This window comes from Nesoenas mayeri, assembly GCF_963082525.1.
Source record: "Nesoenas mayeri genome assembly, chromosome: 3".
NCBI lineage: Eukaryota > Metazoa > Chordata > Aves > Columbiformes > Columbidae > Nesoenas > Nesoenas mayeri.
In genome coordinates, this window is record NC_137544.1 from 68065240 (window position 1) to 68082490 (window position 17251).

At 40.3% G+C, this 17251-nt stretch overlaps 1 protein-coding gene across 1 annotated transcript in view; it reads right to left on the minus strand.

Annotated features, from left to right (window-relative positions):
* Nucleotides 1–17251, minus strand: part of UST (uronyl 2-sulfotransferase) — a gene marked incomplete at both ends in the record, with an annotated part of 164212 nt that overhangs the window by 77802 nt on the left and 69159 nt on the right. The window contains 2 exons of the mRNA XM_080341719.1: nucleotides 553–632; nucleotides 8376–8531. Of these exons, the coding sequence (XP_080197845.1) occupies nucleotides 553–632; nucleotides 8376–8531 (236 nt within the window). The remainder of the gene's footprint in view (nucleotides 1–552; nucleotides 633–8375; nucleotides 8532–17251) is intronic.

The window sequence follows — 17251 nt, forward strand, 5'->3', positions numbered from 1 at the left end:
TAGCTGCCAGAAGGGACTGCACTCCCATGACACAGAGCATAATCTGTTTGTGTGGCTTATAAATACTTCTGCATCCTGTGGAAGGGGGACTGTTTTGTCAGAACAAAATTAAATTGGTTAAATTGGTGAAGAGTCATTGCAGGTACAAAATTAATGAACTCAGTGGAGTTTTCAGTCTCGTATTAGGCTATGCAGAGATGAAACATTCACAACAGTGTGCTGCCACTGTTAAAACATGAGTGCACAGTTTAAAGACCCAAGTTATCATCTCATGTGTGTTGGCTGGAAACATCGTAAACCAAGATCATCTTGGAGGCAAAGACATGCAAAAGCATCCTGGCTTTTCCCAAACATACTGCACATAACCATTCTGTAGCAAAGAGAGCACAGGAAAAAAACTCCAGCTTCGGAATGTGACTTTCAGTGCCAGAAGGAAAGGGAGGGGGGCAAGTACATTGTACTGCTCATATGCCAAGAAGAAGGGAAAATGTTCTATGCATTACAATTAATAGAAATCAATGAAAAAGACTTTTAACTGAAAAAATGCCTTACCTTGAGAAGTTGAGGAAATGAACATGTCTAGTGAATAAATAGGGCTGCTCAGCAGTGCTTATGTTTTTAATCAATTCCATCTAAAAAAAATTAACAAATCAAATTTTCCATGTTATGTCAATGTGCATTTTAAGACATATATAACTCTCAAACAACATATGATGACGTAGTTCTCAACTCTGAATTACTCCGGGACTCCTTCCCCACTATCCCTCCCAAGCACTGTCATCAAGACAGCATGACTACTACTTCATGTCTAACCAAGAAAGGTCAAGCTGCAGACACCATCCTGCTATCATGGAGCTTGTTAACTTCCAAAAGTGGATATCAATTTAAAGAAAGGCATAAACTAAATCTGCACCAGAGCTTTGCAAGTGGCAGCTGCCCTCTGAAGACACTGGCTCTATACATCAGAATGCCAAAATGCAAAATGCCTGAAATTGTAAAAGAAAATGGGATCTGAGCCAATGACCATGTAACAATAAAAATGGCCAACATTGCCAAAGCACTGATTGACTAGGCTGTTTAAATACAGGAATCAGTACCTCCATTTCTTTTACTATTACAGCAAATTCAGACTACAAATTAAATGGGCAATCTTAGGAAGATGATGCCATGTTCTAGTTCAGGCACATTCACCCAATTTTTTCTTGTTTTTAATAAATGATTTAATTTCAGATCACTACAGTGGAATAATGTAAACAGCATATACTGAAGACTGCACACCATGGATATGAATGTCTATGTTGTGTAAGCTGAGCTGTAGCTATGACCTACATCGGGGTGTCAAACTCACTGTCATCGGGGGCCACATCAGCCTCGTGGTTGCCTTCAGAGGGCAGAATGCAATTATAGGACTGTTTAAATGTAGGAGTAGTTACATCCGTACAGTCCTAATATTGCTTTTGGCCCTTTGAAGACAATCGTGAGGCTAATGTGGCCCCTGGTGAAAATGAGTTTGATGCCCCTGATCTAGAGAAAGCTGAAAGTGGCTACAGGAGGATCATGCTAGAGAGTTGAGATGTTTCAGATAATTTTGCTTCCTTACTATTAACTTCCTAAGATTTCTCTTCTGATTTCCTGTTCCAGGCTTAAATGCAGCCTATAATATAGACACTGAACACAAATGCATTTTAAATGATAGGTTTACTGATTTTATAAACTGAGTAGTATAAAGTAAGACAGAAAGTAACACACATTCATGACTGGAAAAAAAAAAAAAGAGATAAGAGAAGGTGAATCAAATATTCTTGTTTGAGTCATATCAATTCATGTACTAAACTTAAACACTATTAATGAGACATTAATTTAAAAAAAATTTCCAAAAGCTTGAGTGCTAGAGCTGACATAGACAAAATAAGGAAAAACATGGGGCCCAGCCTGTTACATGGTGAAGATAAAATGACTGGCATGTGATGAGTTACTGCACTAAAAGCTTGAAGACCATGGTAGCATGTCCCTGCCATAACCAATATTAAACTACATTTAAGTGACATCAATTGTCTTTTTTTTTTTTCCTCCTTCTATTTCCCAGTTTTGTTATATTGATGTTTTGCCATGGTTTTTACACTGTGTGTCAGGTTTTACTGTTTCTCATTCATCTTTCATTCACCATTTTTCCTGGGATACATAACCTGCTGTCTTCTTTCAGACTTCACAAGCTACCACCATTTAATTTCAAGAACCAAATAAAAAAGTGCACACATGCTTTTCCCTACTTTCGCTCTGCCTTCAACAATTTTGTACACATACATATAAGATGAGCACGGAAGCAAACAGTTCAGTTTGTCCATTTTCTCAGGATGAGGCTTTTCCTGTCTAACTAGTTTGAGTACCTCAAGCTATACTAGGTATAGACTATGTATATCAAGGTATATTAGGTCTAAGAAAGGCTGTAAACCCGAGGAAATGGAATGTAAGAAGAGACTACCAAAAGAAAGACAGTATGAAAGGAAAAGAGAAACAAGAGAAAACAGAAAGATGGAAAGATGATGTGTGATTTAACCCCCCCCCCCAAAAAAAAAGGTCTGCATCAAGAAAGGAAGGAAGATGGCAGAAAGAAGGTGTTGATGTGAGATAAAAACTCTATTCATGCCACTATGGTCATCACTGTAATTCCATCTTGGACAAAATGAAAAAGTATCCTAAGAGTATGAATGTGGATATATAAAGATAACCTACCCACACAAAGTAAGCCAAATGAGTTTAAAAAGACAGGAAGCTTTAATATAATACTGCTAGATAAATGTGTGGGTGGGCATGTGTGTTAGGAAGTACCACAGAAGCCTCCCTTGCCCCTCAGCTCACCCTGGGGCTGAACAGGTTGCCCAGAGAGGTGGCAGATGCCCCATCCCTGGAGACATCCAAGGCCAGCTTGGATGAGGCTCTGAGAAACCTGATCTAGTTGAAGATGTCCCTGGTCATTGCAGGGGGGTTGGACGAGATGAGCTTCAAAAATCCCTTCCAACCCAAACTATTCCATGATTCTATGATTGAATGGCTGACACCAGGAAGATTTACATCATACCGACACCATGTTTCCCATTGCACTTCACCTGCTGTCAGTGTCAGGCTTGTGTCAAGCTGCTGCTGGACTGGCACAGGGCCTTCTGCCTCGGGGGCAAAGGGAGCCTGGAAAGATGCATGGAGAGCAGGACAGCATCTGGCTCCTGTATTTTTTTTTTTAATCTCTTGCTACCAAACTCAACCACTTGAGCTATGATATTAGTTTAGTCCAAAGCAGACAAAGAATTCTGTTTTGACTTAAAGTACCTTCATATTTAGACACTTAATGATCAACTGGACTTGTAAGCAGATGTGGATAAAGCTACAATGTGCATATGAACAAACAAGAAAAAAAACATTCTTTTTAAAACCCTGCCAAAAGGGTAAGTAAGGCTCAACAGAAACAACACACAGATGTCAGGAGGGAAAAATAAATAACTGTAATGGCTCATGGCCACATGCAAATTGTGGCCATACTTCCCATGGGTCTCTCTTTCTGATCCCACTGTGCTGAACTGATTTCAGCCTAACAAGCCAAACACATAGTTCAGAAAAACCTAGTGATCTGCCCCTCCTTTTAAGATGATATTAAAGGAAAGAAAAAAAAAAGCCCCAAAGAGAAATCTTCCAGTGTCTCCCAGAAGAGTAAGGTCTCTTCTCTTGTTGTTGTTTTGTATGGTTTTTCCTTTGTTTTTGGTTTGTTTTTTTACAAGGTGACTAGTGTAGAGGACTAACAGAGAGGAAGAGTGAGCTAAGGGTGAGAGCTGAGGAAAGCAAGCACCTTTGGATGGAATGAGGGATGAAAGAGAGAGATATGAACCAGAATACACCCATGTTTGGAGGGAGAATCTGTAAAAATATCCAGAGGAAGACTAAAAGGAGCTCATGTCCACTAGGATAAGAGGACACAAGGAACCATTCCTCTTTTTCGCTGCTGCCTGGATGTCTCGTGTTGGTATTAGGCCATTTGTGTGAAACAGTACTGAAAAAAACAGCAATTTGCTTTTGAAATTAATTACATTGCACTAGAGAGTTAATGCTGCTAAACCAGGATCCCAGGAGAGGGGAGTGCCAGGACACAAGAGCATATGGGGGAGGCAGGGGGTGGCAGCCTCAGCCCGCACCCACCAGCGCAGCCCAGGGCACAGCCCAGCCACCTTAGCTCGCCCACCACGCACAAGTGAACCACAATCATGGGGCGCCCTGCGCTTCCTGAGGAAAGGGGAGCACGTACACTGCACAGCAGGAGTCTGCAGAGATGATAAACCACAGCAAGCAGTAGCAAAGACCTCTGTGGCGCAGTCAACACACATTTGATGTCATTCCACCCCCTCTCCCTCAAACAGCAATTCATTGTAAGGAACAGAGCTTTTAGCCTAAATGCTGATTTGCCCCCTAGTGTAAATCTTTTTGTCACTGTGGCTCCTTGCTTAAGCCTTTATTCTAAATTTTTCTCTAAAATCCATTTTCTGCACTGACTTTCAAACAGGACCTTTAAAGAAGACCAGATCCACAGAAAAATCCTGTAAAACACAAGCTGGTTTTGAATTGTAAAGTCCACCTGAGCAAGAGCACCAAGAGGCAATACTCCAAGAGGAACGATTCTTCCTTGTCTGCTGTCCCACCCCACCACTGTGGGATCTCGGTTGGCCATACTGAAGAAACCATAATGGCTAGGCAAAATCTGTGTATTTGTACTCAGCCATTGCTGCATTGCAAATAACAACCCAGCAGATGGCACAGTGAAATGATTCTGAGAGACACTGAGAGACATAAGGCCGTCCCCAAAAGGGGAGAAACGTGGAGAGATGGCTTTGCTCCAGCCATGGCATCGTCCCTGCACAAAAACTCAGCTTCCCTTCTTTCCCTCTTCTGGAATCGGCCAGCCCCCAACACCGACTGCTCAGAGCAGTTCTGTTTGGTTCGAGATTTGCAATAGGTAAATTCTGCTGGGAAAAAAAGGAACATTCAGATAATAATCTCACCCAGACAACAGCCAAAACATTACTAGTTTTTTTAAGCTGCTATGTTTCACTGGGAGAATTTGAGGTCAAAATATATAAAAATGGTGAGGCAACTGGGATTTTCTGGTGAGGTCAGCTGGATGACAATATGGTCTCCACTAACACTGATACAAGCAGGACAAAAAAATAAAGTCTCTGTCTTTCTTGTAAGTTCTTTACCATTTTATACTGTTTTCAGTCTCTACTGAAGGCATGTAGGGTCCAGGAGCCACAAGTATCTACAGGTATTTTGTATATCACTTTCATCTCGGTATTCATTTCCATAAACAACTCACAGGAATGAGACTAGGTCTTCATTTTCAGCTCTCAAAAATTTGGAATGGTTTCAAGAATTACTTCAGCTCCCCAAGCTGCTAAGACCAATCTTGTCTCTTTTAAAGCATTTAAGAAAAATTAGTGATGGATTTTTAGTGTGTTAAAGTGGAATTATATATAAAGCTGGCTGCGCAGCCATAAGGATTAGTGCTGGAAGGAAACAATATGAGGATAAACTATCAGTCACTCCCATATGTGACTGGTATTTGTATACCTATAAGCATACTCATTCTTACTACTCCAAATGCAGAAAAATGGGGGTGGAGGAAGAAGCCAGGGGTGAGGAAGAAGTAATTTTGCAGTAGTTAATGTGCCATTTTAAAGCCACCATCAACTAGACTGACTTTGTATACATGAATACTACATATTATTTTCTGTATTTAATTTACTCAGAAATATTACAGCAAACAGTAAGGCACAAATTAATCCATTTCTTTCCAGAACTCACTCCCTTATGCCCATAGGATGTTCAAAATGCTGCACTTCTAATTGCTTGCAGGCACACAGAACTCAGGAAAATTTCTTAGTAGGAAGGAGACTGGAAAAGGAGGATTCTAGTTATGTGCAATCTCTGCAGTCATTAAGAACACCTACGTGCTTAAATTTATTTAACAACAGCAGACTGCATAAGCTAAATATTTACAGAAAAGTCTTGGCTTGATCAGGGCTTTAACCAAACACAGGACAGACAAGTGATGGAAGGAAGAGAGATATATCATCAAGAGTGAGAAGCCCATGCTCACACTGGGAACATACAGCCCAGCCCAGCTCTCTTTTCTCTTGTTCAGTACCTGGAGCCTGAGGCCATTCATTCTCTTAACTTCCTCTTGTGTACACTGCATCAAAGGTGAGAGAAAGAATTTTTTCGTATTCTGATCATAAAAAACGAGAAGACAACTAAAAATACCCTGAATGACAGAACAGTAACTGTTTCCAGGCATGTTTCCTGGTGATTAAAGGCACTTTTCAGTAAAAGTACTCATTAAATCATGAACCTATTGTAGCTATGGCAATAAGTCATAAATTAAAGAGACTCAAGTTATAGCAGGGCAATCTATAGAGTAAAACATCAGCTCTATAGCAATACTTCCAGCACCATCTGTGTTCCAGTACATTTGCTGTCCAGTAACCTAACAGTTTCTGGAGTACAAAAAGTAATGCAGATATTTATCCTTTGTCAGTTTACTCATTGCATGAAAAACAAGTCTGGGCCTCTCTGGAGGAGCATCTTAAGATGCTGTACAAAAGCACAGAGGACTACTGAGATGTGATCTTGTATCATGTTTAACAAAGGACAATCTGCCTAGCTGAGAAAGGCAGAACAGAACTGAAACAAAGCGGATGATGAGGGTAAGAGCCAGTAATTATTAACGCCTGAAAGGTTTTTTCGTTTTATGATGTGTCTCCCCATCAGCAATGAAACTCAATGGAGGACATAGTCAAAACAAAACCCAAACAACCCAAAACACAAAAGTAGGTATACCCACAGAAATCCTCTATCTCATATCCAACAGTTAAGCAGGAAAAGTATCCAGGTAGACTCTGTAGCACATTATAGTTTGACCCAGACTCAATGGGAACTTTTTGTGAACTCCCCAGGCTCTGTGGTGCTGCTGGTGGGATACACAGAGGGACGCTGCAGTAGCTGTAGCCCAGGGCTCTGTCCCTTCTCTCAGCCACAGACAGGGGCAGCGGGGGACACACTGGCCTCCTCCACAGCCTTTCGCTAGGGTGTCACACCTAGCTGTGCACAGAAGCCTTTGGGCTGGTGTGACAGCCCTGGCCAGCTGGTTCCTGCCTTGGGCTGAATTCAAGTGCTGGGTAGGGTTAGGTGAGCCCGCTGCTGGCAGCACCCTCGTGGCCACCTTGGAAAGGATGAAGGTTGGACCTCCAGGAGCAATACATGCTCCCAGATTTCCATGAACCGCTGTATCTAACATAACAATCTTATGCTCATAAACAGTCTACAAATAAATCACCCCCAATCACAGCACAATGCCACTGGCAAGCCCACGTCTGTATTTTCCTCATCGCAGACATCCTTTTGTGGTTTTAAGACTGCTATTCCTAGGAGTGACGCAGGCAGTTATTGAGACATTTACCTGATCAGCAGATCAAAATAGCGGTTGTGGGCAATGTGTGCAAGTCAAGTCTATGGCCTCTGACTATATATGTACACTTTGGAGTCTGAGGTTTTTTATATTACTTGCACCAATACCCACTGATGGCAGTGATACTCACAGAGGGCACATGCTTACTCTAAATACAAAGGAATTTGGAAACAGGATCTTTTGTGGAATGAAAGCTGCAAAAGCAAAGCCTTCTACAGCTTTAAGGGAACATGAAAAAGGGTGTCCCTTTTCATGTGGTATTTTTACTTGATTTAGCAAGGGTTGTGCAATAACATGAAAAAGGCAGATGAGCAAGAGGCTGAGATAGGATCAAGGACATGTCAGATTATAGCAACATGAGTTAATGTGGCCCTGGGAAACAAGTTTCTGAAGCATGTGGTTACTAGAAGTGAATTAAGAAAGTGAGAAAAAAGCCCCAACCCGTTAGCTATTACTTACTCCTGCTCTGCTTAAAGAGATCCAAGCCAGGTCTGAATAAGCTGGCCTGCTTATATGATAAATGGCTGTGCTCTGTAGATACATTAATACAGGTCCCAAAAACTGTTAGCACCTACCTTCACTTGTACTAACCATGCTTGCCTCTCTGCTGGACTAACTGCTTTGCTGACTAAATTCAAGAGCTGGCTCACTGGAAGGTAGTTTTTCTGGCTAGTTCCACATGATGTTGTTCTTGGCTCTACCATCCATTTCTCATATTAACTGAAGCCACTTAGAGGATGATGAATTCTGGCTGATTACTCAGGTCAAAGTAGCAGTACACCTTTTCAATGTGATTTCTGCTAGCACAGGCCCTTGTTTCTCAGTTTCACAAACATAATAAGAAAACAGGATCTAAGATGACACTTGCCTGTTCATTTTTGGTCAGTCTTGTTTTGTTATGGATGTCAGACGTAACCAGGTTGAATCCATGTTTCTCTGATAAAATTCTCAAAAGCAAAACCACAGTTCGACTCCCACACTTTCCAACTCTGTTGTAGACCACCTGGCTGGGGAAAGGAAGTACCTAAATAAAAATTAAAAAAAATAGAGTCAGAATATTGGTATTTTTGTTTCTGTGTACCTTTGAATCACAGAATATTTTGACTGTAAACCAACAGATACATAAAGGAGAATTCCTAGGACACTACCCAGGTCAGGAGAATTCACTTCCAACAGCAAGCTACAAGCTCTTCAGAATAGAAACACATGGCTCAGGAGATGGCACGCTGAGATTTCCCCCTCATGATCCAGCTTAAGGTAACAATGCAGATCGGTAGCTACTCCAGAAACACTAAACAACTGATGTTTTCTAGTGAAGATGATGAAGGGCTTAAGCTTTTTGCTTGTAACTGCAATGCAAATTGTCAGCTCTAGTGACACCTCCCATACAAAGAATGAAGAGTGGGAATGAAGAGTGAATTTGCACTACAGTTTGGCAACTCAAAGTGAAGTTGACATAATGCAAGAGGAATGCTTGAATTGTGAAACTTCAGTTTAAAAAGAAGATAACCCACAAAACAACAACCAACCAGCTGTAGAGAGCTGAAATTAATCAGCTCTTTCAATTTCAAACATAAATAAGAATCTTCCAAAAAGACTCAGAGAACAAATCATGCCACCGGCTAGGTATGTTCTGGTAGAATAAACTACGCCAGGGGCCACAGGTGGCCTGGATGCCAGCTGGCACGGTCTGGTCACATCTATACAGGTAAAGCTCACTAAACCTCAGAGCAGAACAGCCACATCCAACCTGCCCACCAGGAAGGGTCTCCAGCCCATGCCAACTCTTGTGCCATGCTCTCCTCCCTGGATAACTAGAACAAGCAAGTGGGAATTCACTATCTTGAAGTGAAATGGATCCAGCTTTGTTTTGTTCCTGGACAATGCCCACTGGCTATTCTTCCAGTAAAAGGCATTCTGAAGTCACACTGTTGCACTAGACAGGTATTTGATGTATAGCATACAGCAGCAGCATTTGATAATATAGGCCAAGAGGAATGTTTTCAAGCCTTTTACACTGGCTGAGTCAGGAGCTCGCAGTTTCACCCACAGCGGTGCATATATGGCACTCACTTATGGAACACTCAATTTTCTGTTTAAGACAAAGGACACAAAATATTTCCTGACACGGGGCCCCGGTTTCAGGCGACATGTGTTCAGCACAAAGAATGGCTCATGTGCCAAAGTGATTGCATGTCAACTTATAGTTACTTTTGCTGTTGATGCAATCACAGTCTCCCAGCAGAAGGACTTCTAGCATACAAGCAGTCAAATGAGGCATATGGGCTTCTGGCACTTCTCACTGTAACAGGTCTTCATCAGGGAAGAAAAATTATTCCTTGGGCAACCCTTCAGATTACTTTCAAATAAGACTGAAAACTAGAACAAAACCCAACCAACCAACCAACCACAACAACAACAAAAAAAGAAAAAGTAAAGGGGAAAAAAAAGAAAAAAAAATAAAAGGAAAAAGGGAAGAGAGGAGGGAATACAGAGGAAAAAAAAATAAAAGAAAGAAAGAAAAAGAAAAAAATCTGGATTCCTGGATTCCCTTATGTATAATGGGAACATACTGGCACTTTGCTATCAGCATTACATTTCAAGACCAAAAGAACATTACTACTGTTACTAGCTGCAGTGTTTAGGATACCCTTCACTGCAACATAAACACGGAAGCTGTCATTCTCCAGATTACCTGGGGAAGGTGTAGGTATTTGGTGTTCACAGCCTTGGTTTTCCAAGTTCCAGGAAATCACATCTGCTGATTTGGCTCAGATAACACCCACAAAACACACTAAGTCTTACTATTTTGTAATGTTTTTCACAGAGTTTTCTACAAGAAATCTAGCCCCCTTATTCCTTATCAATCTTTCCTTCAGAAGCCTTGCTTCTTAGGAAATGCAAAATCCCAGCCTCAACGATTAGAAAACTCCACAGTTGAGGAATGTAACATCTCTATGTTACAGTTGTAGTGAACCTTTCCCGAAACAACTGCTAGTGATGTCTGCAAGGTTAACAGGTGAACACATTTTGTTTATTATACCACCAGGGACACCACATTGAAAGTTTTTCCTATTCAAGAACACACAAACTGTTTTCTGGATCATCCCCTTTTTGATTCATTTCTTTGCATGACAAAAACCAACATCAGCATTTACCATGGCCCTCCACACAAGATTGTAACTTGTGGAACAGGAACTTCTCCTCTGGTCAAACACTTTTTGTGTATTTTGCTGTCCAAGTATGCAAAAGTCTTCAAGAGAAATATGAAGTAGATGCAGACAAGTGCAAGTGAATAAGCAAGAGCACATACAGCATGTGTTCACTTAGCATCCTGGAAATGTGATAAATGATAAGTCTTTGTAGGACTATGTAAATGTTTAAAAGTGCTTTATAATTATTAACAGCTTTGATTTTCATAGCAGAGTTGCATTTTGCAACATAGGGAGCAAAACTTTTTCTTCACTCGTACTTCACTCATTTCAAGTGGAATTCTGCTGCACCCATTCAAGTTCTAATTAAATCCCTGGCTTAATTACCTGGTAACTTTGGATCAATCTTATTAATACCAGTCTTTTAAAAAAAGGAAATAAAATAAAAGCAGGTCTTTGTAAGGTCTCTATTCTAAATGCAAACAACTTTACCAGCTAAAAACCAAGTTTGGCCAGTTCTCACCTTTGTTTTTGGGACCCACCTTCCTGTGTAGCACACAGACAATAACCATAGCAACCCTCAAAAAAACCCCAAGCATAACCAAATACTCACTGCAGATAGAGAAAACTGAAATAAAGGGCTATTATATTTTCAGACAACTGTTTAGCTTAATGGAGGCCAATATATCAATGCCTCGATTCAGTAAACATCTGAATGCACTTAGGTAAAATCAGACAAGATTCAAGATAAAGGCTAAGCTAAAAGCTCGCTTCAGAAGAACACAAGCATTAACAGTAATCAAAACTTCACTTGCAGCACTGCTGGTTGTTGGTTTTGTTACCTTTAGGGAAATGTTACTGAAGGTTTGCTCATGTTTCATCTGTTTACGTCACCATTCCACTCACACACCTCAATGGACCAGGGAGCGTGCCCAATACACAAAGCCACGCAGTACACAGGCTTTTGGTGCAAAAGCAAGTATCTGTTTAATGTGACCAATTCTCCTTGGACGCTGTAAATCTGCTTTCCGCATTTTAGAAAGTGTCTAATTAATTTCTTAGAAAAATAAATGCTTTTTCTAGAAACTGGAGTTTGTATCAGGCAAAGTAAACAAGAGACAAAACTTTTTCAGAGAGGCACTTTTAACCCTCACAATACACATAATAGCAAGACTCAGACAACGTAAGAGATGATGACAGAGGAGGCACTTTAAAGGAAGGCTCTATATTAGCAGAAACAATATGGCAAACAGCAGTTGGAGGTTTACAAAAATGCTAATTGGATTACATTTTATTTGACACTAAGAATATGTATCATGTAGACTGACTGACTGCTGAGGTGACGCTCTGGTGGCATGATATTCATGTAACAATAACCACAAAATAATTAGAGTGACTTTACTGAGCACTGCATCAACGCCCAGAGGTAATATAAACAAATCAAACATGTAATTCACTTTGGAGTTATATGAATTAGTACTCACAGCTGTAAAAAAAAAGCAAAACCCATGGTATAATTACAACAGCTCTCTCCAAGGGTTTTAGAAAGTTATATATAGCAATTTACTTGTCAGTTTAAACTGAGGTGGGTTTTTTTTTTTTGTTCCACAGTTAAAGATGTCAAGAACCATTGCAAATGAAAACAAGGAGAAGAAAAGGCAAGTTTATGCCAAAATGCATTTGCATTATGGATGAAAACTGCTCAAGCAGCTCTGTGGGCAGGTCTGCCCATGTCAGGAGGGGAACCATTTCTCAGCCTGACAAAAACTGGAGCTTCCATCTTCAGTAGTGGCTTTGTATCCAGGTGAACCTTTGCATCATTTAAAAAAAAATCAGACTGGATAATTACTTGCAGTGTCAACAATTTAGGGATCCATTCAAAGGACTAAATAATTCCACTTTAACTGCGCCAAATCCAGTATAATTTTGTCAATTTGCAAACAATCTCACAGCCCAGGTACAATTGCCTGGACAAACAACTCATCGCAGAGATACACATTCCCAGAAAGCAATCTATTATTTCCACAACTTCTGCATGTGACCGACTGTCCCCTGTCCTTATTCATGAGAGGGGCCAGACGTAGGTGCCAGACCTGGCTTCCCCTTTCTGTGCAGACACTAACCTCCGATCCCATAATGTTCCGTGTTTTTTCATGTGAATGAGCCCAAACAACACAGACAAAACTGGTCAGGTCTTGTGAGCAATGAAACATTTGCTGACACCACACACCTCACAAACTCTCAATTTTTCTTCCTGTCCAACTCAGACAGAATTATTAAAATTAAAAAATGGCTTATTAGGTCAAAACAATGGCCCATTTGGCTCATGAATGCTGGAAGATGCTCGTTAGGCACCCACAAACCTGAGAGTCATCAGTAGTTCTCTCCAGGATCTCTCCTCCTCCTCCAGATACTGCATATTGTTTATGGGATGTTAGAAGGCACATCTTTGTGCCTGAAGAATTTCTGCCACAGGCTGCTACACCAACAAATTCCAGAATTTTCTTATCCACCATGCATTTCATTTGGAGCTCATTTTCTACCATTTCCAGAGAATACCCATTCTTCCATTGTGTGTTTCATGAAGACAGATCATATAGTTCAGTCATTAGCTCTGATATCTTCTTAGATCCATCAGATGCCTATTTTTTAATTAAAGTTTGTCACAAGCCTGCCATGGCTTATTGAAAGACAAACACAAAGGCCACTAAGAGATAACATATTTCAAACCTAACTTCAGGAACTGCTGCACAAAATCTCATTCCAAACAAATAGTAACTTAATGAAAAATTGCTAACACAGAGATAAGCCAGCAGAAAACATGACTGAAAGATGAAAAAGAGAGAAAACAAAATAAATCACTAGTTAGCCTCCTTCTTCCCCAGCCAAACCACACAGATCAGTTATGTTGAGATCCATGTGTGGACGACTGCAGTGCCATGGGATAGAGACAAGCTTTTGGAATGCACCAACTCTAAAGCAGACCAGACAGCATGATTTTCTCTGTGGGTCACTGAAAATACACTAAAAACTGCAAGAACAGTAAGGATGAAGTTTGTTGTTTTCAAAGTTTGAAAGCCATACAACTTCAGTGGAGAGCTGAAAAGAAGGCAGAAGAAGAAACAGAAGATTCTTCTGTTAAATTTTCATTAAGCAACTAATTTAATTGAAAAAGGATGACTTCCTCCACCCCCCACCACAAACAATGCATTTCATCTGTGTGGCAGCTGATACATTTGGAAGAATAAGTTAAAATCTGTTCTCTAATGATTCAACATCCCTAAGTACCAAAATTGAAAACATAAGCAGGCAGCACAAGAAGCAAAAGGAGGCTGGTTGTAGACATAGTCCTCAAACTTATTAAAACTAAAGAAAAGCATTACTATGAAGTGTCTGCCAAAGCTAATGGTTCCTGATGCATCCCACAAAACAGATCCGAAGAGCCAACATCAAAATTTCCAATAATTATTCTATGAAGAAATACTGCACCCTTGCAAATCTAAAAAGAGCTCAGTCCAAAGCATAGTAAAATCTCTCTGTTAAGTCTCAGATCAGGTCCTATTACAAAATAATATGGATATACATATAGCAAATTGGAATTACAATAATATCAATAGCAACCTGGGAAAATTATGAAGAAAAGGTGAAAGAACAAGCTTTCAGTTTTGGATGAATCCTGTCAGCAAATTTTGTTTTCCTGTTTTTATACCTTACACCTCATTTATCTTCCTACAACAGCCACTCGCAGCTGGGCAAAACCTCTACTTCTGCAATCTGCTGCACAAGATTCCCTGCCAAAGAGAGTGCAGAACCAGGTGTATTTCAGGTATGTGAAGTCACAGCAACGTTCAAATTCAGCACATGTACTCAAAGAGACAAATGGGTTGGTAAAGAGCAGATGCTCAATTTACTCAGCAGTTTCAGGTGGTCACTGATGTCAGGCAGCCTCCAGAGGTATGAGCATATGAGCAGGACTCCTGGATTTCATCACTCGGCAACACTCGCTGTGTGCAAGGGATGGCAGCTCCAGCTCCTCAGAGATGAAGCAGGTGAGAGGGAAGCACCCTACCAAACACGTAACTGCTTAACCAAACATCTTCCTTTCACCCTTTCTTAACACAGCATGCTCTTCAACCTCCTCTTCACTTTTCTTGCTTTCCTCTGCAGTTTGCTTTATCTTGTCACCTTATCACCTTAGTACCAGCAAAATTGGAGCAGTTATCCTTTATATTTTGCAGACATCCCTTTTTATAATATATCTCAGGATGGCATTTAGAAGAATAAAAGCATATAGGACTGTTGCTGGTATAGCGAGGGGTGCATAACAAAGCCACTCTTTTTCTTTTTTACCCTACATGAGTGTATGCAGATTGGAACAGAAAAAGGACAGGAAGACCCTCACTAGTGTTCTTGTGAAAAGCGGTATTTTCATCTCTTACTTGTAAAGTTCATCACATTATCAAATAGTCTTACTGATATGCACCTATCTCATAACAAGATAAAGGAGATAAATGATACAAGGACATGGTTCACTTGACGCTGGCATTTGTTGAGGGAACTACCATGAATAAAGCTAGGTTAAGAATTTTGGTGTCACTTTAATTACCCAGTTTTGCACTGGAAGGTTCTCCATGCAATATCAAAAACCCCTTAAGCTGCAGAATTTGTGCAAGCCAGATTTTAACTGCAGAGCAGCTTCACATTATATGTATATGTATCTTGGAACTGTAAAGCTTAAAACTGCTGTTTTTCCTCCTGAGCCCAGGGTTTTGCACACTCTGTGATGTGCTTAGAACACACTGGCACAGTTATTCTCTGTTTAAGTAGTAAATCCTATCACATCCAACACACATGTTTATATTGGATACTTATAAAGTGAGAGATATTAAGTAGCTAAGCCTGGTTTTAAAACTTTTTATAATACATCATGGCACTGGTGTTCCCTTAAGTAACCTAACTACCTTACAGTAGCTTCCATCCTTCCAATGCAATATTCACAAATTCATAAATTCACCCTGGGAGCTAATAATATTGGATTTGATTGTGGTGAGTGGTGGACTAAATAATTCATTCCTCTGTATGCACTTGTCTTTCTTCACATTAAGGTTTAACCCTTTTGTACCCATTGTGGTTGGCTATCTATTAGGCTACAGCTAGTGCAACAAGTCACCATTTCACCATTGCCAAGGATCTGTCATACGGTGTTTCAGTTTGTTCTCCTGCCCATTACTTCAGGCTCCCTTCAGTAGATTCAGATTTTATTTTCATGTCTCCAGCATGCTTGTCTTTTCCACTGCACTGTGCACAGGCACTTTATAAGTCAATTACAGCATGAAGTAAAGGTTGTTTATAGCTGTAACTGCATTATAATTCATAAAACAGGCCAGTTCTGCTGGACTGTTACCCACACACTTGTTACTGATGAGCTGGCTCTGAGATGCTCTTGCTCCACATGCTCAGAGGAACTCAATGGGACTGAATCTCCATCACAGTTTCTGCAGTTAACAGATTCAAATGTACTTCATGACAATGTGTCACCATCAGGAAGGAGCAGCACCAAGAAGCACCTACAGGAAGGACAATGTGCTGCTGGTCAACTCTTCCAGCAGAGCCAGAACACAGTGGAAATCCCAGTGTCATTCCAAATTACTTGCAGGCCCAGAATACCTTCCCCGACTGACCACGGCCCACGTCTAAGTCACAAGTAGATCCTGCGGCATTAGAGATGCTGCACGTCAAAGGCAATAATAGATGAGTCTTGGCATCAACTTCTCCCATTTCACACTTTTGCAATCTGAAATGATTAATCTAATACTAGTGTGCTATATCATTCATCAACTGTGGCTTCAGCAGGATTCCAACTGATTACCAACAGACAATGAGGAAATCTTGTGTAAAATTGGATTTTTCTTCTCAAGCGATACTGTCATTTATAAGAAAGCAGAATGCAATTTAAAAAGAACATAAAATAATTATTCCAAGTATTTCCACAATTATTTTTCACCAACTTTCCTAAATGAGGGAAGTAGATACTACTTTTTTTATGGACTGTACTATGCTAAAAAGTCAGCTATACAATTAAACAGTACTTCAAACTATAAAAGGAATCTTTGTGGTTAAGGCCCTTAAATGTAATTTATCTATGTACTCAGAGCCTTTATATGTACATATCAGCTGCACCAAAATGGGGACATAACCCTGATGCGCTTGCCAAGGCCCAGGGGAAAACCTTTCAATCAATAACAACAGCAAGTTTGATAAAGATCTCATAATTTGTCCTCAAAGGTCAGCCTCACCATCTTGGATGAAGGAAAAAACCTCAAGAAGTTTTGCTAAGGGAATAGCTAGCCCAAATGCTGGAGCAAAATACACCTGTTTTATTAGCTGAAATGCTCAGACCTGAAATAAACCAACTGAACATCATGAGTCACTAATGAACATCAATTCCACAGTGTTATTTAAAAACACGCTAGCATAATCCATAGGCATCACTCCAATCTACAGAAAAAGGATAAGTAAATTATCACTTTGCAAATACCTTAAAATTTATAATTTCGGATGTGTATTAAAAAAACCCAGGAGGTAGTGAAAT